This window comes from Salmo salar, chromosome 07 (assembly GCF_965601325.2).
Source record: "Salmo salar chromosome 07, fSalSal1, whole genome shotgun sequence".
Classification (NCBI taxonomy): Eukaryota; Metazoa; Chordata; class Actinopteri; order Salmoniformes; family Salmonidae; genus Salmo; species Salmo salar.
The window spans coordinates 33,794,878-33,820,731 of record NC_138297.1 but is presented as its reverse complement, the minus strand read 5'-3'; the positions used below and the strand labels follow the sequence as shown (position 1 = coordinate 33,820,731).

The 25,854-nt window shown below is 42.3% G+C and overlaps 1 protein-coding gene across 2 annotated transcripts; it reads right to left on the bottom strand.

The window, feature by feature from the left end:
• On the bottom strand, positions 1 to 24,712 carry LOC106609065 (synaptotagmin-4). 2 transcript variants are annotated; one of them, XM_014207443.3, is made up of 4 exons: positions 24,365 to 24,712; positions 22,526 to 23,475; positions 6,694 to 6,814; positions 1 to 1,145 (listed from the first exon to the last, which is right to left on the bottom strand). In XM_014207443.3, exons 1-4 carry the CDS (start codon positions 24,396 to 24,398, stop codon positions 808 to 810), a joined length of 1,443 nt encoding a protein of 480 aa, XP_014062918.1. In that variant the 5' UTR covers positions 24,399 to 24,712; the 3' UTR covers positions 1 to 807. The 2 variants fall into 2 exon arrangements, with proteins under 2 accessions (XP_014062918.1, XP_014062920.1); XM_014207445.3 differs by having other exon boundaries at positions 22,526 to 23,472.
• Positions 24,713 to 25,854: the final 1,142 nt, after the last annotated feature.

Here is a 25,854-nt window from a genome sequence, read left to right as displayed (position 1 = left end):
TGCTTTTCTCAGAACTTGCCATGTTTTATAGTAAGGTACATGTACATTTCAGGCTGTCTTTGTGCTCACAGTAAAGACAGAATACATACGGCCTCTCATCCCTTCTGACCTAAATAAACATGCACAATGTTCTTTATGCAATCCAAGCTTTGTTCCTGTCACCATTTAGGCTTGTCTCGCCCCTCTGGGATGCAATGATATGAAATACCACTTTTACTTACAAAACATACTCAGGAACTCAACCAGAAGAGTACAAAAACAAATAAATAAATATAACATTTGATAAATAAAAGATAGCATCTTTATAAAATAAAGTTTTGATAATCCACATCTTTATACATCAGTAGTAATATTAAAATGTTTTTTTTTTGTCGAACAACGGAGTAATGTTTATAGTAATAATAGTAGAAGTTAGCGACAGTTACTAGGACATTCTGCACTGCACAAGGTTGCCGTGACGATCAGATGATGTTGCCATGGAGATAGAGAGCTGCATTGCCGGGGGTCGTTGTGGTGACAGTCTATGGGATCATAGACGGATGATTGTGTTTCTCGGTCACCATAACCAAACATTTCAACGATTGATAAATTGATTGAATAACTGATTGATTGATTAATTACATCAATTAGAATTAACTCCACCCCCCTCCCCCCTTTCACTTATCAATAGTTCCTTGGGTGTTGAACACGTTAAAATCTACCTGTTGTTAGGCAATGCCCGGCGCTGTCGACACACACCCCCCCCCCCCCCCTCCTAAATAACCGTAGCTCAGCTGTAACCTTGACGGCGAAGCCTCAACAAAAACCCTAGTCTTCGGACAGGATGTGCCACTTGGCAATCTGCCGGCGCGGGTGGTCGCAGATCTCCCTCCAGTGCTCCCCAGGAGTACCGGCAGCAGCCGTACCCAGGATCAGGCGCCCCAAGATGGGATTGGGGGAGCGGGAGGAGTCCCCCCGCCTGGTTGGTGGAGACTCAGAGTCCATGAGCAGGAGCTCTACGCTGGTCTCCTTCAGCCCCTCCTGGGAGGCCATGTCGAACACAAACAGCTCGTTGAACACAGGGTTGGGGGAACACTTTTTCACATGGGTCTTCTTTTTACTGATACGCTTCTTCCCTTTGAAGAGGTTGACTTTCACATATGGGTCTGGAGGGAAGGAGAGTGGGAAGGAAGGAAGGAGGGAGGTAGGAAGGGATGAGAGGAAGGAGAGAGAGAGGCAGAGTGAATAGAATTCATAGCACAGCTCTGAAAATGGCACAATGGATCAATACAGTGGTATAAGTGTACATGCGTGTGTGTGTACATGCCTGTGTGTGGTATTGACTGGCTCAGTTTGTTGGTAGTATGAGCATCTGTAGAGCATCTACAGATGGACTATCCGGACTATCCAAAGAAAGTGTGACCAAACACTGTGATATGGCTAAGACTCTGTTTTATCTAGAGAAGTTTTATTACAAGATTACATTACCTCAGTCTCTGTCATTACAACCTGTATAAGAGTATTGGGGCTTTGTCCCTAATGACAACCTACTTCCTATATAGCGCACTACTTTTGACGAGGGCCCATTGGCTCTGGTCAAAAGTAGTGCACTATGTAGGGAATAGGGTGCCATTTTGTAACTCCGCCCATAAGTACTCCTGAAGGGCCCGAGTGTCTCATTACTGAGAGAAGAATTTTTTTCCTACTATCATTTACATTACATTTACATTTAAGTCATTTAGCAGACGCTCTAATCCAGAGCGACTTACAAATTGGTGCATTCACCTTATGATATCCAGTGGAACAACCACTTTACAATAGTGCATCTAAATCTTTTAAGGGGGGGGGGGGTTAGAAGGATTACTTTATCCTATCCTAGGTATTCCTTAAAGAGGTGGGGTTTCAGGTGTCTCCGGAAGGTGGTGATTGACTCCGCTGTCCTGGCGTCGTGAGGGAGCTTGTTCCACCATTGGGGTGCCAGAGCAGCGAACAGTTTTGACTGGGCTGAGCGGGAACTGTGCTTCCTCAGAGGTAGGGGGGCCAGCAGGCCAGAGGTGGATGAACGCAGTGCCCTTGTTTGGGTGTAGGGCCTGATCAGAGCCTGAAGGTATGGAGGTGCCGTTCCCTTCACAGCTCCGTAGGCAATCACCATGGTCTTGTAGCGGATGCGAGCTTCAACTGGAAGCCAGTGGAGAGAGCGGAGGAGCGGGGTGACGTGAGAGAACTTGGGAAGGTTGAACACCAGACGGGCTGCGGCGTTCTGGATGAGTTGTAGGGGTTTAATGGCACAGGCAGGGAGCCCAGCCAACAGCGAGTTGCCGTAATCCAGACGGGAGATGACAAGTGCCTGGATTAGGACCTGCGCCGCTTCCTGTGTATCCTGTCTATGTGTGCATGTCTCTGTGTGTGCGTGCGTATCTGTGTGTGCACATTCTTGTGTGTATGAGTACGTTCTTACGTGTGTGCATACTTATATTTTTGCGTGTCTGTGTATGTGTGTGTCAGGGGAGAATGACTGCGCCCTCTCATTGAAGCCACAGAGTTCAAGACTGACTGCAGTACTACAAGCATTGTTTGCAGAAAACAGGATTCACCATTCACTATAATGGCAGTCTTCGTGGTCAGTTTCCGTGTAAAAATGAATAATTAGAACCTATTATCGCACACAGAAGAAGTTATAAGGACAATTTAGTTGCCAATGGCAGCCTGTAGTACCCTGGTCGGGCTTCAACTTGAGCTACTCAATGAGAAGGGTCAGCACTGAGCTAGCCTACAACGTCAATTCCTGGAGTGGCTCATACTGCACATTTTATGTCTACCAGAGGGGGCTGGTGGGATGAGCTATTGGAGGAAGGGCTCATTGTAATGGCTGGAATGGAAGAAATGGAATGGAGTCAAACATGTGGTTTATATATGTTTGTGTTTGATACCGTTCCATTTATTCTATTCCAGCCATTACAACGAGTCCGTCCTCCTATAGCTCCTCCCACCAGCTTCCTCTGATGCCTACATACATCTCCCCAATGAGATGACATTTTAGAATGCTAAAACCGACTTCCTTGGCTTCAAATGCGCTAATGAGTCTACACATAGGAATGAATGGTGTCACGTGATCAATGGCTTTGTCCATCATATATAGTAATTGTGTGTCAATTTATATATACGCTAGATGACTGATAGGGGGCGTTGTGTTGTAGAGTCCATGCCTCCATCTTGGCACATGTATTCTATTACAGACACCTTAATGCATACTTTATAATTATATTATGTGAGATAAACATAAAAATAAAATAAAACATATATTTTTTGATAAATAATGTTACTGTCCCCACTTTACTATTTTCTACATTGTAGAATAATAGTGAAGACATCAAAACTAGGAAATAACACATATGAAATCATGTAGTAACCAAAAAGTGTTAAACAAATCAAAATATATTTCAGATTCTTCAAAGTAGCCACCTTTTGCCTTGATGACAGCTTATCTCTTAAATAATTATGAATAGAGCCACCATTGAGCACAAAAACAACACTTGTTACAGAATATTTTACATAGAAATAAATACATAGGCTAACCGGCATTCTCTCAACCAGCTTCATGAGGTATTCACCTGAAATGCTTTTCAATTACCAGGTGTGCATTGTTAAAAGTTCATTTGTGGAATTTCTTGCCGTCTTAATGTGTTTGAGAAAATATGTTGTGTTGTGACAAGGTAGGGGTGGTATACAGAAGATAGCTCTATTTGATAAAAGACCAAGTCCATATTATGGCAAGAACAGCTCAAATAAGCAAAGAGAAATGAAGGCCTGTCAATCTGGAAAATTTCAAGAACTTTTCAAGTTTCTTCAAGTGCAGTCGCAAAAACCATGGCTCTCATGAGGACCGCCACAGGAAAGGAAGATCCAGAGTTATCTCTGCTGCAGAGGATAAGTTCATTAGAGTTAACTACACCTCAGATTGCAGCCCAAATAAATGCTTCACAGAGTTCAAGTAGCAGACACATCTCAACATCAACTGTTCAGAGGAGACTGCGTGAATCAGGCCTTCATGTTCGAATTGCTGCAAAGAAACCACTACTAAAGGACACCAATCAGAATAAGAGACTTGCTTGGACTAAGAAACACGAGCAATGGACAATACATTGCTCGTGGAAAATCTGTCCTTTGGTCTGATAAGTCCAAATTTGAGATTTTTGGTTCCAACCGCCGTGTCTTTGTGAGACGCAGAGTAGGTGAATGGATGATCTCTGCATGTGTGGTTACCACCTGTGAGGCTTGGAGGAGAAGGTGTGATGGTGTGGGGGTGCTTTGTTGGTGACACTGTCAGTGATTTATTTAGAATTCAAGGCACACTTAACCAGTATGGCTACCACATCATTCTGCAGCGATACACCATCCCATTTGGTTTGCACTTAGTGGAACTATCATTTGTTTTTCAACAGGACAATGACCCAAAAAATACCTCCAGGCTGTGTGTGGGATATTTGACCAAGGAGAGTGATGAAGTGCTGCATCAGATGACCTGGCCTCCACAATCACCCGACCTCAAACCAATTGAAATGGTTATGGGATGAGTTGGACCGAAGAGTGAAGGAAAAGCAGCCAACAAGTCTTCAGCATATGTGGGAACTCCTTCAAGACTGTTGGAAAATCATTCCTCATGGTACTGGTTGAGAGAATGCCAAGTGTGTGCAAAGCTGTCATCAAGGCAAAATGTGGCTACTTTGAAGAATCTGAAATAGAAAATCTATTTTGATTTGTTTAACACTTTTTTGGCTTACGACATGATTCCATGTATGTTATTTCATAGTTTTGATGTCTTCACAATTATTCTACAATGTAGAAAATAGTAAAAATAAAGAAAAACCCTTGAATGAGTAGGTGTGTCCAAACTTTTAACTGGTACTGTATATACTTTAATACATGTATAATTTTGTCCTTGAAACATTTCATTAAAATACTGCAGAATTCCATTCATTCATCTGGAGGACTGCTCCCATTGGGGAGTGCCAATATGGCTAACCGGTGACTTCAAAGCCTCTCAATGGCCAATACATCAGCAATCCAAGTTTTACAGACGTGCTCAAATTTGTTGGTACCCCTCCACAAAAAAATGAAGAATGCACAATTATCTATAGAATAACTTGAAACTGACAAAAGTAATTGGCATCCACCATTGTTGATTCCATATTTAATAGAAATCAGACTTTGCTTTAGATTTTTTTATTCAAAATAATATTGTAAATAATAAAACAAATGAAAATGGCATGGACAAAAATTATGGGACCCTTAACCTAATATGTTATTGCACAACCTTTAGAGGCAATCACTGCAATCAAATGTTTTCTGTAGCTCTCAATGAGACTTCTGCACTGCAAGCTTCAGCTCTTTCCATAGATATTCGATAGGATTCAGATCAGGACTCATAGAAGGCCACTTCAGAATAGTCCTATGTTTTGTTGTTATCCATTCTTGGGTGCTTTTAGCTGTGTGTTTTGGGTCATTATCCTGTTGGAGGACCCACGACCTGTGACTGAGACCGCGCTTTCTGACACTGGGCAGTACGTTTCGCTCCAGAATGCCGTGATAGTCTTGAGATTTCATTGTGCCCTGCACAGATTCAAGGCACCCTGTGCCAGGCGCAGCAAAATAGCCCCAAAACATAACCGAGCTTCCTCCATGTTTCACTGTAGGTATGGTGTTCTTTTCTTTGAAAGCTTCATTTTTTCATCTGTGAACATAGAGCTGCTGTGACTTGCCAAAAAGCTCCAGTTTTGACTCATCTGTCCAAAGGACATTCTCCCAGAAGGATTGTGGCTTGTCAATATGTATTTTAGCAAATTCCAGTCCAATTCCAGTCCAGTTATGTTTTTCTTTAAAAGTGGAGTCCTCCTGGGTCTTCTTCCACGGAGCCCACTTTCACTCAAAAAGTGACGGATGGTGCGATCAGGAACTGACATACCTTCACCTTGGAGTTCAGTTTGTATCTCTTTGGCAGTTATCCTTGGTTCTTTTTCTACCATTCGCACAATCCTACTGTTCAATCTGGGGTCGATTTTCCTCTTGCGGCCGTGCCAAGGGAGGTTGGCTCCAGTTCCATGGACCTAAACTTCTTAATAATATTTGCAACTGTTGTCACAGGAACATCAAGCTGCTTGGATATGGTCTTGTAGCCTTTACCTTTACCATGCTTGTCTATTATTTTCTTTCTGATCTTCTCAGACAAATCTGTCCTTTGCTTTCTCTGGTCCATGTTCAGTGTGGCGCACACAATGATACCAAACAGCACAACGACTACTTTTCTCAATTTAAATAGGCTGAATGACTGATTACAAGATTAGAGACGTGTGATACTGATTAAAGAAACAAATTAGTTTGAAATATCACTATATAATTATCTTTTCTAAGGGGTACCAACAACTGTGTCGCACCATTTTAGAATATCTTTGTAGAATAAGCAATAATTCATCTCTTTTCACAGCTTCTTTGTTTTATTCTATGACATACCAAAGGCATACAAGTATACATGATAAAATAGCTTTTCATTTGATCACTTTTCAGGAGGAATGAACCATTTTTTCAATGAGGACGTATGTATACATGATTAGTGTGTGTGTGTGTGTGTGTGTGTGTGTGCGTGTGCATACATGCGTACATACTTACATTTGCATGTGTGTGTGTGTGTGTGTGTGGGGGGGGGGGGTCTTTATGTACCTGAGGGCCTGTGGTTGTCGGTCTTCAGCAGGTGGCGAGCCTTCAGCACCACGACTGTTAGAGTACTGGTGGTAGACTGGTAACAGAGAGACAACAGCAGCTCCCCTCGACCTGCACTCCTCTATAAACAGAGATGGAGACAGGGAGAGGGGGGAGGGGGATAGAGAGAGAGGGAGAGAGGTGGGAGGAGGAGAGAGAAATTCCCCACCAGAATATCAAACCTTTGAGACCCGAGCAAGGGACTGACTAGTGAGGAGGAAGATTGGGTTTACACTGACATTATGATGATGAACTGTGATATTTACACCAGGTTATAAAGTAGAGATATATACAGTCAGTTCCAAAATGACTGGCACCCTTGATAAAGATGAGTAAAAAAAATACAATTACTGAGCTATATTGTATGGCAAGAAAAGGGTAAATTATATTATTTTATACTAATACAATTTCTCAGAGAAAAAGTAACAAGTAATACCTTTTTCTAAAAAAGACAAGGGGTCAAAATTATTGGCACCCCTGTTTTCAGTATGTTACCTTGTGAGGATAATGGCACTGAGCCTTGTTCTAAAATGTTTTATGAGAAGACCATTCCTCTTTAGCAAATCTTTCCAGATCATTGATATCCTTTATCTGTGCTTATGGACTGTCCTCTTCAATTCAAACCGGTTCAAGTCCGGAGACTGAGATGGCCATTGCAAAATGTTGATTCCTTTTAAAATATTTTTTTCAAAAGATACGTTGAACAAAATAGTCAAAACATAATGTAAACGCAGGTGAGGTGGTACAACACTTTTTGGCCATTTTCTGATGTTTTGTTGTGAAAAACGTTTTATTTATTTTATTTTAACTTTTTAACCAAGTAGGCCAGATGAGAACAAGTTCTCATTTACAACTGCGACCTGGCCAAGATAAAGCAAAGCAGTGCTACAAAAACAACAACACAGAGTTACACATAAACAAACATACAGTCAATAACACAATAGAAAAATCTATGTACAGTGTGTGCAAATGTAGAAGATTAGGGAGGTAAGAAAATAAATAGACCATAGAGGCGAAAAAATTACAAATTAGCATTAACACTGGAGTGATAGACGGGCAGATGATGATGTGCAAGTAGAGATACCGGGGTGCAAAAGAGAAAGAAGATAAATAACAATATGGGGATGAGGTAGTTGGGTGTGCTATTAACAGATTGGCTGTGTACAGGTACAGCTGCTCTAAGCTGCTCTGACAGCTGATGCTTAAAGTTAGAGAGGGAGATAATAGTCTCCAGCTTCAGTGATTTTTGCAATTCGTTCCAGTCGTTCGCAGCAGAGACCTGGAAGGAAACACGGCCACGGGAAGTGTTGGCTTTGGGGGTGACCAGTGAATATACCTGCTGGAGCGGGTGCTATGGGTGTTGTTGCTATGGTGACCAGTGAGCTGAGATAAGGCGGGGCTTTACCTAGCAAAGACTTATAGATGACTTGGAGCCAGTGGGTTTGGCGACGAATATGTAGCAAGGGCCAGCCAACGAGAGGATACAGGTTGCAGTGGTGGGTAGTATATGGGGCTTTGGTGACAAAACAGATGGCACTGTGATAGACTACATCCAGTTTGCTGAGTAGGGTGTTGGAGGCTATTTTGTAAATGACATCGCCTAAGTCAAGGATCGATAGGATAGTCAGTTTTACGAGGGTATGTTTGGCAGCATGAGTGAAGGAGGCTTTGTTGCAAAATAGGAAGCTGATTCTAGATTTAATTTTGGATTGGAGATGCTTAATGTGAGTCTGGAAGGAGAGTTTACAGTCTAACCAGACACCTAGGTATTTGTAGTTGTCCACATATTCTAAGTCAGAACCGTCCAGAGTAGTGATGCTAGTCGGGCGGGCGGGTGTGGGCAGCAATCGGTTGAAGAGCATGCATTTAATTTTATTAGCATGGCATTGAAGCTGGTTTGGAGGTTTGTTAACACAGTGTCCAAAGAAGGGCCAGATGTATACAGAATGGTGTCATCTGCGTAGAGGTGGATCAGAGCAGCAAGAGCGACATCATTGATATATACAGAGAAAAGAGTCGGCCTGAGAATTGAACCCTGTGGCACCCCCATAGAGACTGCCAGAGGTCCGGACAACAGGCCCTCCGATTTGACACCCTGAACTCTATCTGAGAAGTAGTTGGTGAACAAGGCGAGGCAGTCATTTGAGAAACTTGAACCCTTTTAAAAATCTGTGGCTTGAATTGAAGAGGGCAGTCCATAAGCGCAGATGAAGGATATCAATAATACGTCAACCCTATTACCCATATATAGACAGGCTAGACATTTTAGAAACATTTACATTTTTTGGTGAAGCTTGCATTCAATTGACCTTCCCTGTTGAACACAAGCTTACATTCCCCCTTTCACAAAGGGATTCATGGCTGATTTAGATTAAGTCGTTAACCTGTTAGGGCTAGGGGGCAGCATTTGCACGTCTGGATAAAAAAAATGTACCCGATTTAATCTGGTTACTAATCCTACCCAGTAACTAGAATATGCATATACTTATTATATATGGATAGAAAACACTCTAAAGTTTCTAAAACTGTTTGAATGGTGTCTGTGAGTATAACAGAACTCATTTGGCAGGCAAAACCCTGAGACATTTTCTGACAGGAAGTGGATACCTGATGTGTTGTATTACCTTTAAACCTATCCCATTGAAAAGCACAGGGGCTGAGGAATATTTTGGCACTTCCTATTGCTTCCACTAGATGTCACCAGCCTTTACAAAGTGTTTTGAGTCTTCTGGAGGGAGATCTGACCGAACAAGAGCCATGGAACGATGATGTCCCATTAGACACCTGGCGCGCGAGTTCATGTTGGGTACCCTCGTTCCAATACGTTATAAAAGAGTATGCATTCGTCCACCTTGAATATTATTCATGTTCTGGTTAAAAAAGGCCCTAATGATTTATGCTATACAACGTTTGACATGTTTGAACGAACGGAAATATATTTTTTCCCCTCGTTCATGACGAGAAGTCCGGCTGGCTTAGATCATGTGCTAACAAGACGGAGATTTTTGGACATAAATGATGAGCTTTTTTGAACAAAACTACATTCGTTATGGACCTGTGATACCTGGAAGTGACATCTGATGAAGAGAATCAAAGGTAATGGATTATTTACATAGTATTTTCGATTTTAGATCTCCCCAACATGACGTCTAGTCTGTATCGCAACGTGTATTTTTCTGGGCGCAGTGCTCAGATTATTGCAAAGTGTGATTTCCCAGTAAGGTTATTTTTAAATCTGGCAAGTTGATTGCGTTCAAGAGATGTAAATCTATAATTCTTTAAATGACAATATAATATTTTACCAATGTTTTCTAATTTCAATTATTTAATTTGTGACGCTGACTTGACTGCCGGTTATTGGAGGGAAACGATTTCCTCAACATCAATGCCATAGTAAAACGCTGTTTTTGGATATAAATATGAACTTGATAGAACTAAAAATGCATGCATTGTCTAACATAATGTCCTAGGAGTGTCATCTGATGGAGATTGTAAAAGGTTAGTGCATCATTTTAGCTGGTTTTATGGTTTTGGTGACCCTGTCTTTGAATCGACAAAACATTACACACAACTCTTATAAATGTACTGTCCTAACATACTCTAAATTTATGCTTTCGCCGTAAAACCTTTTTGAAATCGTAAAACGTGGTTAGATTAAGGAGATGTTTATCTTTCAAAGGGTGTAAAATAGTGTATGTTTGAAAAATTTGAATTTTGACATTTATTTGGATTCAAATTTGCCGCTCTTGAAATGCACCTGCTGTTGATGGAGTGCACCACGGGTGGCACGCTAGCGTCCCACCTAGCCCATAGAGGTTAACCCTGTTACTGTCAACTCTGTTACTTTAGTCAGCACTTAAGCACCGTGTAAATCCCCCTCCCCCCAACCTCGACGGCCCTGGAAGAACTTCATTGGACTCTATGTAAACTGGAAACCACATATCCTGAGGCTGAATTTATTGAAGCTGGGGATTTTAACAAGGCTAATCTGAAAACAAGGCTCCTAAATTTTATCAGCATATCGAATGCGCGACCTGTGCTGGCAAAATTCTGGATCATTGCTACTCTAACTGCCGCGACACCCTCTTTTCGGCAAATCTAAACACGACTCCATTTTGTTGCTCCCAGCCTATAGACAGAAACTTAAACAGGAAAGCCCGTGCTCAGGTCTGTTCAATGCTGGTTCGACCAATCTGATTCCACGCTTCAAGATTGCTTCAATCACGCGGACTGGGATATGTTCCGGATAGCATCGGACAACAACATTGATGTATTCACTGATTCGGTGAGTGAGTTTATTAGCAAGTGCATCGGTGATGTTGTACCCACGGTGACTATTAAAACCTTCCACAACCAGAAACCGTGGATTGATGGCAGCATTCGCGCAAAACTGAAAGCGCGAACCACTGCTTTTAATCAAGGCAAGGCGACCGCAAACATGACCGAATACAAACAGTGTAGCTATTCCCTCCGCAAGGCAATCAAACAAGCTAAGCATCAGTAGAGACAAAGTAGAGTCGCAATTCAACAGCTAAGACACGAGATGTACGTGGCAGGGTCTACAGTCAATCACGGATTACAAAAGTAAACCAGTCTCATCGCGGACACCGATGTCTTGCTCCCAGACAAACTAAACAGCTTCTTTGCTCACTTTGAGGACAATACAGTGTCACTGACATGGCCCGCTACCAAAACCTGCAGGCTCTCCTTCACCGCAACCAACGTGAGTAAAACATTTCAACCTTTTAACCCTCGCAAGGCTGCCGGCCCAGACGACATCCCTAGCTGCGTCCTCAGAGCACACGCAGACCAGCTGGCTGGTGTGTTTACGGACATATTCCTTCAATCCCTATCCCAGTCTGCTGTTCCTGTTCCCAAGAAAGCTAAGGTAACTGAGCTAAACGACTATCGCCCCGTAGCACTCACTTCATCATCATGAAGTGCTTTGAGAGACTAGTCAAGGATCATATCCGACCCATGTGCAACTGGGTCCTTGACCTCCTGATGGGCCGCCCCCAGGTGGTGAGTGTAGAAAACAACATCTACACTCCGCTGATCCTCAACACCTGGGCCCCACAAGGGTGTGTTCTCAGCCCTCTCCTGTACTCCCCGTTCACCCATGACTGCGTGGCCATGCACGCCTCCAACTCAATCATCAAGTTTGCAGACGACACTACAGTGGTAGGCTTGATTACCAACAACGACGAGACGGCCTACAGGGAGGTGGTGAGGGCCCTCGGAGTGTGGTGTCAGGGAAATAACCTCACACTCAACGTCAACAAAACAAAGGAGATGATCGTGGACTTCAGGAAACAGCAGAGGGAGCACCCCCCATCCACATCGATGGGACAGTAATGGAGAAGGTTGAAAGTTTTAAGTTCCTCGACGTACACATCACGGACAAACTGAAATGGTCCACCCACACAGACAGCATGGTGAAGAATCCGCAACAGCACCTCTTCAACCTCAGGAGGCTGAAGAAATTTGGCTTGTCACCAAAAACACTCATAAACTTTTACAGATGCACAATTGAGAGCATCCTGTTGGGCTGTATCACTGCCTGGTACGGCAACTGCTCCGCCCACAACCGTAAGGCTCTCCAGAGGGTAGTGAGGTCTGCACAACGCATCACCGGGGGCAAACTACCTGCCCTCCAGGACACCTACACCACCCAATGTCAGAGGAAGGCCAAAAAGATCATCAAGGACAACAACCACCCAAGCCACTGCCTGTTCACCCCGCTATCATCCAGAAGGCGAGGTCAGTACAAGTGTATCAAAGCTGGGACCGAGAAACTGAAACTGACTCAAATCTCTAGCCACTTTAATAATAAAAATGTGGATGTAATACATGTATCACTAGTCACTTTAAACAATGCGACTTTATATAATGTTTACATACCCTACATTACTCATATCATATGTATACACTGTACTCTATACCATCTACTGCATCTTGCCTATGTAGTTCTGCCATCGCTCATCCATATATTTATATGTACATATTCTTATTCATTCCTTTACACTTGAGTGTTTAAAAATAAGGTAGTTGTTGTGAAATTGTTAGATTACTTGTTAGATGTTACTGCACGGTCGGAACTAGAAGCACAAGCATTTCGCTACACTCACATTTACATCTGCTAACCATGTGTATGTGACCAATAACATTTTATTTCATTTGAATAGGCACTTACTATAGTCATTTTTGTAGTGAGATAGCAATAGTTTTTTATTAAGTTGAACATGTGCTCTTTATGACAGAACGTTAAAATTAGGTGAAATTAAATGTCTTTTCCCCACCAAGTTACACTACTCAAAAGGCACCTAATTCGTCAAACCTTTCGATAGATGAGAACCTGTAGTAGCGCAGGGCCGTAATTACATAGCAGACCAAAGTCCGGACCTATAAATAACAACAATATATATTTTGTCGACAATAAAGAAAATCAATTTCGGGTCAAAATGTTAATATTTCTCATAGCGTTGATCAAAGCACAGAACGCTTATATTCTTGATCTGACTGAGTTCTAATTGCGCCTGCCTCTTTGCGAACGAGTGGAATCATGAACAGTGGTTTGTTCGTTTGCGTCCTCTGGATATGAATCCCGCACGTTCACCACTATCAAACGGCTATCTCAGCCCTCTCGAAGCACAGGCCGAGGTCCTGAGATGTGAAATTAACTACTTATGCTCAGATTCAGCTCAAGTAGGTGACTTGAAACACTGCTGACAGTGTGTTTGCTGGATACTTTGCCAAGGTAATCCATCCACCTGACAGGTGTGGCATATCAAGAAGCTGATTTACAGCATAATCATTACAAAGATGCACCTTGTGCTGGGGACAATAAATGACCATGTGCAACCACACCAGCCCAGGACTGTCACGCTTGTCGTCGGTTAAAGAGGACCAAAACGCAGCAGGTATGTGTATACTCATCTTCTTTATTTAACGGAAAAGAAGGAAAAACCAAACAAACACGTATACAAAAAATAAACAAAACGATGAACGACAAAATGACAGCCTTGAAGGCAACACAGCAATCCAAAGACAATCTCCCACAATTAGACAAACAAACACACCCAACTAATATAGGACTTCCAATCAAAGGCAACACCACACAGCTGCCTTCAATTGGAAGTCCACCCCAATTAACCAAACATAGACATACAACTAACTAGATAACACATAGAAATACATTAGCACAGACCATAAACCAAAAACCCGGAAATACTAAATCAAACACCCTATTTTCCAAAACACCACCCGAACCACATAAAACAAATACCCTCTGCCACGTCCTGACTAAACTACAATACCAATTAACCTTATACTGGCCAGGACGTGACAAGGACCTCCATATCCGGCTTCTTCACCTGCGGGATCGTCTGAGACTAGCTACACGGACAGATGATGAAACTGTGGGTTTGCACAACCGAATAATTTCTGAACAAACTGTCAGAAACCGTCTCAGGGAAGCTTATCTACATACTCGTCATCCTCACCAGGGTCTTGACCTGACTGCAGTTAGGTGTCGCAACCGACTTCAGTGGGCAAATGCTGACCTGCGATTGCCACTGGCACACTGGAGAAGTGTGCTCCTCACGGATGAATCACAGTTTCAACTGTACCAGGCAGGTGGCAGACAGATTGTATGGCATTGTGTGGGCGAGCAGTTTGCTGATGTCAATGTCATGAACAGAGTGCCCCATGGTGGCGGTGGTGTTATGGTATGGGCATGCAGGAGCTAAGGACAACGAACACAATTACATTTTATCGATGGCAATTTGAATGCACAAATATACCGTGACGAGACCCTGAGCCCCATTGTCGTGCCATTCATTCGCCACCCTCACGTCATGTTTCAGTATGACAATCCGCGGCCCCATGTCACAAGGATCTGTACAGAATTCCTGGAAGCTGAAAATGTCCCAGTTCTTCCATGGCCTGCATACTCACCAGACGCACTGAGTATGTTTGGGATGCTTTGGATTGACGTGTATGACGGCGTGTTCCAGTTACCGCCAATATCCAGCAACTTCGCATAGCCATTGAAGAGGAGCGGGACAACATTCCACAGGCCACAATAAACAGCCTGGTCAACTCTATGCTCTAAGTAAATGTGTCGCACTGCACGAGGCATACGTATCTGTTTTCAACAGATGCATATCTGTATTCCCACTCATGTGAAATCCATAGATTAGGGCTTTATAAATTCGTTTCAATTCATTTTCAACCCTTATATGAACTGTAACTCAGTAAAATCTGTGAAATTGCTGCATGTTGCATTCATATTTTTGTCTAACTATCTATCTATCTATGTTTTATTGTTTAAAGAAGTTATGAATGAGATTGGTGGGTTTTTGCAGTATCTAATAATGGCATGGGGTTGTCCAATGACAGACATATATTTGTTAAAAATCTATCACTTTATAGTTACATTTCAGAGAGACAAATATGTATTTATTTTTACTAAATGCTATACAGTGACTTCGGAAAGTATTCAGACCATTTGAGTTTTTCCACATTTTGTTACGTTACAGCCTTATTCAAAAATGGATTCAATTGTTTTTTACCCTCATCAATCTAGATACAATCCCCTATATAATGACAAAGCAAAAACAGTTTTGAAAGTTTTGCTAATATATATATATATATATATATATATATATATATATATATATATATATATAAAACAGAAATCACATTGACATGAGTATTCAGACCGTTTACTCAGCACTTTGTTGATGCACCTTTTGCAGCGACTAAAGCATTGTGGCTTTTGGGGTAATAAGCTTCAAGCTTGGCACACCTGTATTTGGGGAGTTTATCCCATTCTTCCCTGCAGATCCTCTCACAATTTGTCAGGTTGGATTGGGAGCGTTGCTGCACAGCTATTTTCAGGTTTCTCCAGAGATGTTCGATTGGGTTCAAGTACGGGCTCTGGCTGGGCTACTCAAAGACATTTACAGACTTGTCCCGAAGCCACTCCTGCGTTGTCTTGGCTGTGTGCTTAGGGTCATTGTCCTGTTGGAAGGTGAACCTTCGCCCCATTCTGAGGTCCTGAGATCTCTGGAGCAGGTTGTCATCAAGGATCTCTCTGTACTTTGCCCTGTTCATCTTTCCCTCGATCCTGACTAGTCTCCCAGTCCCTGCCGCTGAAAAACATCCCCACAGCATGATGCTGCCACCACCATGCTTTACCGTAGGGATGACGCCAGGTTTTCTCCAGACGTGACGCATGGCATTCAGGCCAAAAGAGTTCCATCTTGGTTTCATCAGACCAGAGAATCTTGTTTCTCATGGTCTGAGAGTCTTTAGGTGCCTTTTGGCAAACTCCAAGCAGGCTGTCATGTGCCTTTTACTGAAGAGTGGCATCCCTCTACCATAAAGGTTTGATTGGTGGAGTGCTGCAGGGATTGTTGTCCTTCTGGAAGATTCGCCCATCTCCACAGAGAGAGTGTGCAGAGGAACTCTAGAGCTCTGTCAGAGTGACCATTGGGTTCTTGGTCACCTCCCTGATCAAAGCCCTTCTCCACCGATTGCTCAGTTTGGTCGGGCGGCAAGCTCTAGGAAGTCTTGGTGGTTCCAAACTTCTCAATTTAACAATGATGGAGGCCACGGTGTTCTTGGGGACCTTCAATGCAGCAGACATTTGTTGTTAACCTGAGGGACCTTATATAGACAGGTGTGTGCCTTTCCAAATCATGTCCAATCAATTGAATTTACCACAGGTGGACCCTAGTCAAGATGTACTAACATCTCTAAAATGATCAATAGAAACAGGATGCACCTGAATTCAATTTCGAGTCACAAAGCAAAGGGTCTGAATACTTATGTAAATAAGGTATTTCTGTTTTTAATTTTTAATAAATTAGTAAAAATAAATAAAAACCTGTTTCAATTTGTCATTATGGGGCATTGTGTGTAGATTGCTGAGAAAAAAAATGCACAGTACCAATCAAATGTTTGGACACACCTACTCATTCAAGGGTTTTTCTGAATTGTCATTATTTTCTACATCGTAGAATAATAGTGAAGACATCAAAACCATGAAATAACACATATGGAATCATGTAATGAAAAAAGTGTTAAACAAATCAAAATATATTTTAGATTCTTCAAAGTAGCCACCTTTTGCCTTGATGACAGCTTTGCACACTCTTGGCATTCTCTCAACCAGCTTCATGAGGAAGCTTTTCTGTCACAGAAGTTGTCATGGAGAGAAGAGGACCAAGGCGCAGCGGGATTGTGGACACTCATGTTTATTACATAAAACACGTAAAGCATCCACTTGAAAACAACAATAAACAGTACTTACAACAGCAACAGTCTTGCAGGCACATACAATGCAGTGCAAGGACAACCACCCACAACCCCAAAGAAAAACACACACACCAATATAGGACTTCCAATCAAAGGCAACTCAACACACCTGCCTTCAATTGGAAGTCCCAATCACCAACACAACATTTAACAAACACAAACCACCTGCCACATCCTGACCAAGACTAACACAATTACGCCCTCTGCTGGTCAGGACGTGACATTTTCAAACAGTCTTGAAAGAGTTCACACATATGCTGAGCACTTGTTGGCTGCTTTTCTTTCACTCTGCGGTCCAATTCATCCCAAACCATCTCAATTGGGTTGAGGTACTGTAGGGTGATTGTGGCGGCCCGGTCATTTGATGCAGCACTCCATCACTCTCCTTGGTCAACTATCCCGCACATAGCCTGGAGGTGTGTTTTGGGTTATTGTCCTGTTGAAAAACAAATTATAGTCCCATTCAGCACAAACCAGATGGGATGGCGTATCGCTGCAGAATGCTGTGGTAGCAATGCTGATTAAGTGTACCTTGAGTCTAAATAAATCACACAGTGTCACCAGCAAAGCACCGTCACACCATCACACCTCCTCCTCCATGCTTCATGGTGGGAACCACAAATGGCAGATCATCCATTCACCTACTCTGCGTCTCACAAAGACACAACGGTTGAAACCAAAATCTCAAATTTGGACTTATCAGACCAAAGGACAGATTTCCACCAGTCTAATTGCCTTTGCTTGGCCAAAGCAAGTCTCTTCTTATTTTTGTTGTCATTTAGTAGTGGTTTCTTTGCAGCAATTTGACCATGAAGGTCTGATTCACGCAGTCTACTCTGAACAGTTGATGTTGAGATGTGTCTGTTACTTGAACTCTGTGAGGTGCAATTTGAGGTGCAGTTAATTGCCAATTTCAGAGGCTGGTAACTCTAATGAACTTATCCTCTGCAGCAGAGGTGACTCTGGGTCTTCCTTTCCTGCGGCGGTCCTCATCAGAGCCAGTTTCATCATAGTGCCTGATGATTTTTTGCGACTGCACTTGAAGAAACTTTCAAAGGTCTTGAAATTTTCCGGATTCACTGACCTTCATGTCGTGAAGTAATGACGGACAGTCATTTCTCTTCTGTTATTTGAGCTGTTCTTGCCATAATATGGACTTGGTCTTTACTAAATAGGGCTATCTTCTGTATACCACCCCTACCATGTCACAACACAACTGATTGGCTAAAAGGCATTAAGAAGGAAAGAAATTCCACTATTTAACTTTTAACAAGGCAAACCTGTTAATTAAAAATGAAATAAAATGTTATTTGTCACATGCACCGAATACAACAGTTTTAGACATTACAGTGAAATGCTTGAGTGTTAAGAAACAAATAGATAAGTAAAAAATTGAAAATAGAAAATAAAAGTAACAAATAATTAAACCGCAGCAGTACATGTAGGTTGAGTTAAAGTGACTATGCATAGATTATAAACAGAGAGTAGCAGCAGCGTAAAAGAGGGGTCTGGGTAGCCCTTTGATTAGCTGTTCAGGAGTCTTATGGCTTGGGGGTAGAAGCTGTTAAGAAGCCGTTTGGACCTCGATTGGTGCTCCGGTACCGCTTGCCGTGCGGTAGCAGAGAGAACAGTCTATGACTCGGGTGGCTGGAGTCTTTGCCAATTTTTTGGGCCTTCTGACACCGTCTGACATAGAGATCCTGGATGGCAGGAAGCTTTGCCCCAGTGATGTACTGGGCCCTACGCATTACCCTCTGTAGTGCCTTGCGGTCGAAGGCCGAGCAATTGCCATACCAGGCAGTGATGCAACCAGTCAGGATGCTCTCGATGGTGCAGCTGTAGAAGCTTTTGAGGTTCTGAGGACCCATGCCAAATATTTTCAGTCTCCTGAGGAGGAATAGGCTTTGTCGTGCCCTCTTCACGACTGTCTTAGTGTGTTTGGACCATGATAGTTTTTTGGTGATATGGACACCAAGGAACTTGAAGCTCTCAACCTGTTCCACTACAGCCCCGTCGATGAGAATGGGGGCGTGCTCGGTCCTCATTTTCCTTTGTCATCTCCTTTGTCTTGATCAAGTTGAGGGAGAGGTTGTTGTCCTTGCACCACACGACCAGGTCTCTGACCTCCTCCCTATAGGCTGTCTCATTGTTGCCGTTGTCGGTAAGACAGCATACCAGGTGACTACCACATGAAGCTGGTTGAGTGAATGCCAAGAGATTGCAAAGCTGTCATCAAGGCAAAGTGTGGTTACTTTGAAGAATCTCAAATATAAAATATGTTTTGATTTGTTTAACCTCTATGGGCTAGGTGGGACGCAAGCGTCCCACCCGTGGTGCACTCCATCAACAGCAGGTGCATTTCAAGAGCGGCAAATTTGAATCCAAATAAATGTCAAAATTCAAATTTTTCAAACATACAACTATTTTACACCCTTTGAAAGATAAACATCTCCTTAATCTAACCACGTTTTACGATTTCAAAAAGGTTTTACGGCGAAAGCATAAATTTAGAGTATGTTAGGACAGTACATTTACAAGAGTTGTGTGTAATGTTTTGTCAATTCAAAGACAGGGTCACCAAAACCATAAAACCAGCTAAAATGATGCACTAACCTTTTACAATCTCCATCAGATGACACTCCTAGGACATTATGTTAGACAATGCATGCATTTTTAGTTCTATCAAGTTCATATTTATATCCAAAAACAGCGTTTTACTATGGCATTGATGTTGAGGAAATCGTTTCCCTCCAATAACCGGCAGTCAAGTCAGCACCACAAATTAAATAATTAAAATTAGAAAACATTGGTAAAATATTATATTGTCATTTAAAGAATTATAGATTTACATCTCTTGAACGCAATCAACTTGCCAGATTTAAAAATAACCTTACTGGGAAATCACACTTTGCAATAATCTGTGCACTGCGCCCAGAAAAATACGCGTTGCGATACAGACTAGGCGTCATGTTGGGGAGATCTAAAATCGAAAATACTATGTAAATAATCCATTACCTTTGATTCTCTTCATCAGATGTCACTTCCAGGTATCACAGGTCCATAACGAATGTAGTTTTGTTCAAAAAAGCTCATCATTTATGTCCAAAAATCTCCGTCTTGTTAGCACATGATCTAAGCCAGCCGGATTTCACTTCATGAACGAGGGGAAAAAATATATTTACGTTCGTTCAAACATGTCAAACGTTGTATAGCATAAATCATTAGGGCCTTTTTTAACCAGAACATGAATAATATTCAAGGTGGACGAATGCATTCTCTTTTATAACGTATTGGAACGAGGGTACCCAACATGAACTCGCGCGCCAGGTGTCTAATGGGCCATCATCGTTCCATGGCTCTTGTTCGGTCAGATCTCCCTCCAGAAGACTCAAAACACTTTGTAAAGGCTGGTGACATCTAGTGGAAGCAATAGGAAGTGCCAAAATATTCCTCAGCCCCTGTGTTTTTCAATGGCATAGGTTTAAAGGTAATACAACACATCAGGTATCCACTTCCTGTCAGAAAATGTCTCAGGGTTTTGCCTGCCAAATGAGTTCTGTTATACTCACAGACACCATTCAAACAGTTTTAGAAACTTTAGAGTGTTTTCTATCCATATATAATAAGTATATGCATATTCTAGTTACTGGGTAGGAGTGGTAACCAGATTAAATCGGGTATGTTTTTTATCCAGCCGTGTCAATACTGCCCCCTAGCCCTAACAGGTTAACCTGTTAGGGCTAGGGGGCAGTATTTGCACGGCTGGATAAAAAAATGTACCCGATTTAATCTGCAAGCGTCCCACCTAGCCCATAGAGGTTAACAATTTTTTGGTTACTACATGATTCCATATGTGTTATTTCATAATGTTGATGTCTTCTCTATTACTCCACAATGTGGAAAATATAAAAAATAAAGAAAACCCTGGAATGAGTAGGTGTATCCAAACTTTTGACTGGTACTGTATATTTTAAGCAATTTTAGATTAAGGCTGTAAAGTAACAAAATGTAGAAAAAGTAAAGGGGTCTGAATACTTTCTGAAGTCACTGTATATCCGCCTCACTTTCAGAGAAATTAGTACTACTAGGTTACACACAGTCAAATGTAACAAATAACTAAATTTTAATATCTTTTATTTTTTGCAAATGATACATTTGTGACATCAATATGTTTGCTTTAAATATGTTTTAAATAAATCAATCAATACAGTAACATGAGATTTGAAAGTAAAACGTTTACATTTGGCATTTTAATTATTTAGCAGATGCTCTTATCCAGAGCGGCTTACAGTGAGTGCATTCATCTTTAGATATCTATGTGAGACAATCACATATCACAGTCGGCTATACAGGATACAAACATCCCATTACCGCTGAACAATGTTATATAGCATTTAGCAAAAAAATACATTTTCATACACATCTAATATCTATTATAAAAAAAATCTGAGAACAGTAATATTATACACACACATGAAGGTACCCATAAGCAATCAATTCTGATGAAAAAAAACACAAATGTGAAAAATTGGTGAATATAGCATTTTGGAAATAAACTCTTCATGCATTTGTAAACATTAGAAAAGAGGGAGAACATAAAACCAAGAAACAACAAATCATCAATACAACCAAGCCCTTTTCTCTGTCCCTTTACTAAGCAGCAGAGCAGCAGCAGAGAGAGAAGTCAGGTTTACCAGCAGCATAGAAGAGTCTCGAAGCTTGGCACACAACACTACACAAAGACATACGCCTCACTCTCTCGCTCCCTCACCAATGTACACAGTACACAGTACAATACAATTCAATAGATCCTACAACTCTCTCCCTTCACCGTAGTACTACTCATCACCTATCATATGGAAAAGACAGCAACAGCCCAGCCCAGCGCTACATAGAGGATAGAATATCAGTATCAATTCTAGAATAATCTATTCTAGAATGATCTAGAGATTCTAAAGACACAGTGGCTGGTACAATGATACCTGCAATCATATAACATTCATCAACTGTGGGATGCGTCCAAAATGGCACCCTATTCCCTATATAGTACACTACTTTTGACCAGAGCCATATAGGTCCTCTCAAAAGTAGTACACTATAGGGAATAGGGTGCCATTTGGGACTCTCCCTGTGTTATTCCATTAGTACCCTGTACCATTTAACTACAGGAGGCTGTATTATCATATTACATATTACTGTAGGTATAAACTCTCACTACGAAGAGGATTTAATTCATATTATGCTAAGGGTTATTATGCAAAGCAGAATTTCTATTAGACACTAATAGTGCACCGTCATTGTGATCATGATTCCCTCAGAGCTAGAATGGAGAGCTCTTGTTTTACTGTACTCTATAGTAGTGAAGGTGTAAAAGTTGAGAATGATGAATATGATAATGGAGATGATGATGACTATAATAATGATGATGACTATTATAATAATGATGATGAACCAAGTAACTATCTCTTACCTTGACATTCTTCTTGATGATCTCGCGGCTCATCAGGACACGCCCCTCCATCAGGTCGATCCCGGCCAATGGGATGAGCATCTCGCCGATAACCTCATCACGGGAGAACCTATCGAAGCTGAGCACCATGAAGTGGAGCGACAGCTCCTGCACGCGGACCATTGGGATCCCATAGAAGCTGAAGGTCTCGTCAAACACCGGGTCCAGAGTCTTCCTCAGGACGCGGGTCTTGACCCGGTGCTTCTTCTCAGGCAGCAGGGTCAGCTTGATGTAGGGGTCAGAAGTCAGGGACTGCTCGTCGGTCGGAGTCAGCCCGTGGGCCTCTTTAATGTGAACCACAAAGGCCTTCTTCTCTGAGTTGTACTCCAGGGAGAAGTGGAGGGTCCCAAGGCCGACATCGGGGCCTCCGTCCTGGGGTTTGTCCTGGTCCTCGTCCCCTTGGGTGTGGGTGGTGGCCTGGCTGGAGAGACTGCCGCTGGTGGGGGAGACCAGGGCAAGGTCTCTAACCCCAGGTTGGGTGAACCCTGGGTGGGGCGAGGGAAGATCCAAGTCTGGGGAGCTGCGGACCTTGGTGTGGATCTGGACGTTGGGGTGTGGAGGTTTGGTGGTGATGGTGAAGTTGTCGTTCAGGTCTTGTTTTTCCAGGTCGAGGTGGAGGGCTGTTCTGCCCCCTGCTGGGCTGGAGGCCACTTGTTGTTGTTGTTGTTGTTGTTGTTTACCATTGTTGCTGTTGACATTACAGTTTCCATTCACGTCGGTCTTGCTGTCTAACTTCTTGTCGCTGAGGCTCTCTGGGTAGATGTCACTGCCTTTGAGCATGTGCATGAACTTGTAGGGTGTTGTCTCCTGGGACTTGGTGTTCTTACGTTGGCAGCAGATCCAGGCGAAGATGGAGACGCAGGACACTAGGCCAAACACACTCACCACGGCAACACTCACCGGCACCTCTGCTATGGAGAAGGGGGGGCAGAGAGAGTCTTGATTTTGTAACTGTCCCTCCCTCCTGTTGATCTATTGTCTGTCTGTTGAGTGTGTGTCTCTGTGTGTGTGTGTGTGAATGTGCAGAAGCTTCCTTTGTCTTACTAGGTCTGTAGATGAATGTAATGACAAGCTGCGTCAGAAACCCACTGCTTAATACTAATTACTAATAGACTGAATGACTGACTGGCTGACTGACTGACTGATGCACTGTCTGAGTCAGAGACAGCATAACAACTGCACAATCTCGGATCGTGTCACAAATGGCACGTTATTCCATATGGACACTGGTCAAAACTATTGCACTATATAGGGAATAGAGTGCCAGAGACATCACCCGTGTCATATGACAACAGCACAATCTGTGACTCCTACATTACATGACTGACTAATCAAGGCCCATATAGAGTCATGAGATGTACTGAATATGAATAGAGAAAATGCGTTTTTGACGTAAACATTTAGATTTGGCGATTTGAAGACAGTGATTCACTTGCTTATTGATTTATCTAACTGATTACTGATTAATTAACTAACACTCATCTCAAATCGTAATCTAATCAGATGATTGATTTGGGTGCTTGGTTAGTTAGCAACACAAATAGATATTCTTAGCTTAGTGTCAGAGCACAAACTGGGTAGGCAACCCCAGTGCATTAGGACATGACAGGATATTTTCAATATGATCTCCTAAATAAATAAAGGATAAATACATTTAATAAATTGTGAATAGGGTACCATTTGTGACGCAACTGAATATTACCAACCAAAATAACAGAGACAGAGGCTTTCCCGAGTTCTCCCACCAACTATTGGCTGCTCCCACTCAAATAAGACAGTTTTCCCATCCCAGCTACTTACCGAACTGCATTTCTTTCGTCACCATTGGAGCCATGGTCCCGCTCGCTCGTGTGCTCTATCCAAGGTGCTGAAAACGCTCCCTCTTCGCCTTATTTCAACGCTCGTGCTCTATAAACCTACCCTCAACCAACGACCCTGCGCACCAATAGCCAACCTCTCTCGGTAGCTTATAGTTAGGTGTATCTCCTTGACTGCGAATAGCGATTGTTTTTTATGATGTGACTCCTTTAATCATTTAATCTGTTTGTTTCCGTTTAATAAATCAAACCCAGCTGTTCCTTTCAGAGAGGTGAAGGTTGGTATTCTCCGTTCTCTTCCAAGTGCGAGTCTCACCCTGCTCGTGTTGTTACTCTCTGCACTATGATCTTCTCTGAGGAGGCACCACCCATCTCTCTCTCTCTCTCTCTCTCTCTCTCTCTCTCTATATCTATATCTCTCTCTCTCTATATCTATATCTCTCTCTCTCTATATCTATATCTCTCTCTCTCTATATCTATATCTCTCTCTCTCTCTCTCTCTCTCTCTCTCTATATCTCTCTCTCTCTCTCTCTATCTATCTATCTCTATATCTCTCTCTCTCTCTCTCTCTCTATCTATCTATCTATCTATCTATCTATCTATCTATCTATCTATCTATCTATCTATCTATCTATCTATCTATCTATCTATCTATCTATCTACCATGCTGAGTCCACTGCCAGAATTGTGATGGCTTCAGAAATCACTGACTCAGTGAAAGCACAACAAGCTCATCAATTTCCCTGACTGGTTGGCTGTCTGAATGGTTGACTGAATGCCTAGCCATAAAAGGAGTACCCAGACCCCAGAGGTGTGTGTGGTGTGTGCACGGCGTTATGGGCGGGTCTTATGGGGCCTGGCCTGCCCTACCTTACCTCTTTGCCTGTCCAAAGGAAATATTGATCATTTATTTGACCAAGACCGCCCCTCTGTCTCAGTATGTGTAGACCATGTATCTGATGCTGTATGGACCAAATGATTATGGCTTGTCATACTATGTCTGTCCAGACAGCATCAGATGCATGGGCTACATATAGTTGTCAGTAAATTGATTCGCCAGAAATTATATAATTACTCCTGTCTAAATCAAATCATTCAAAATACTTCACCCGGTAGCATGACATAGCCACAGAGGATCATTAGCTTACTTAAAAAATATCTGTGGATTGGATCAAATCACAAGTATGTTTGGAAAGCTTGCAATTTGGGAAGTGTGCATGGCAATAGTTCTAGCTGATTGAGTTGTGGCTGTCAGTGAAAAGCGTCCCACCTAGCCCATAGAGGTTATCCACCAGATTTGAAGACTAAAGCATGCCCAAGGATATCATTGAATTAACCTCTATGGGCTAGGTGGGACGCTTGCTTACTCAACAGCCAGTGTGGCGCGATATTCAAATACCTCAAAAATGCAAAAACTTCAATTTTTCAAACATATGACTATTTTACACCATTTTAAAGACAAGACTTTTAAC

Bases quoted from the DNA above. Each gene is read 5' to 3' on its own strand.
- LOC106609065 (XM_014207443.3), bottom strand. From the start codon at position 24,398: ATGGCTCCAATGGTGACGAAAGAAATGCAGTTCG. The intron at 23,476-24,364 runs GTAAGTAGCTGG...CCTTCTCCATAG, and splicing joins GACGAAAGAAATGCAGTTCG to CAGAGGTGCCGGTGAGTGTT. The intron at 1,146-6,693 runs GTACATAAAGAC...CCTTCCCTCCAG, and splicing joins CGACAACCACAGGCCCTCAG to ACCCATATGTGAAAGTCAAC.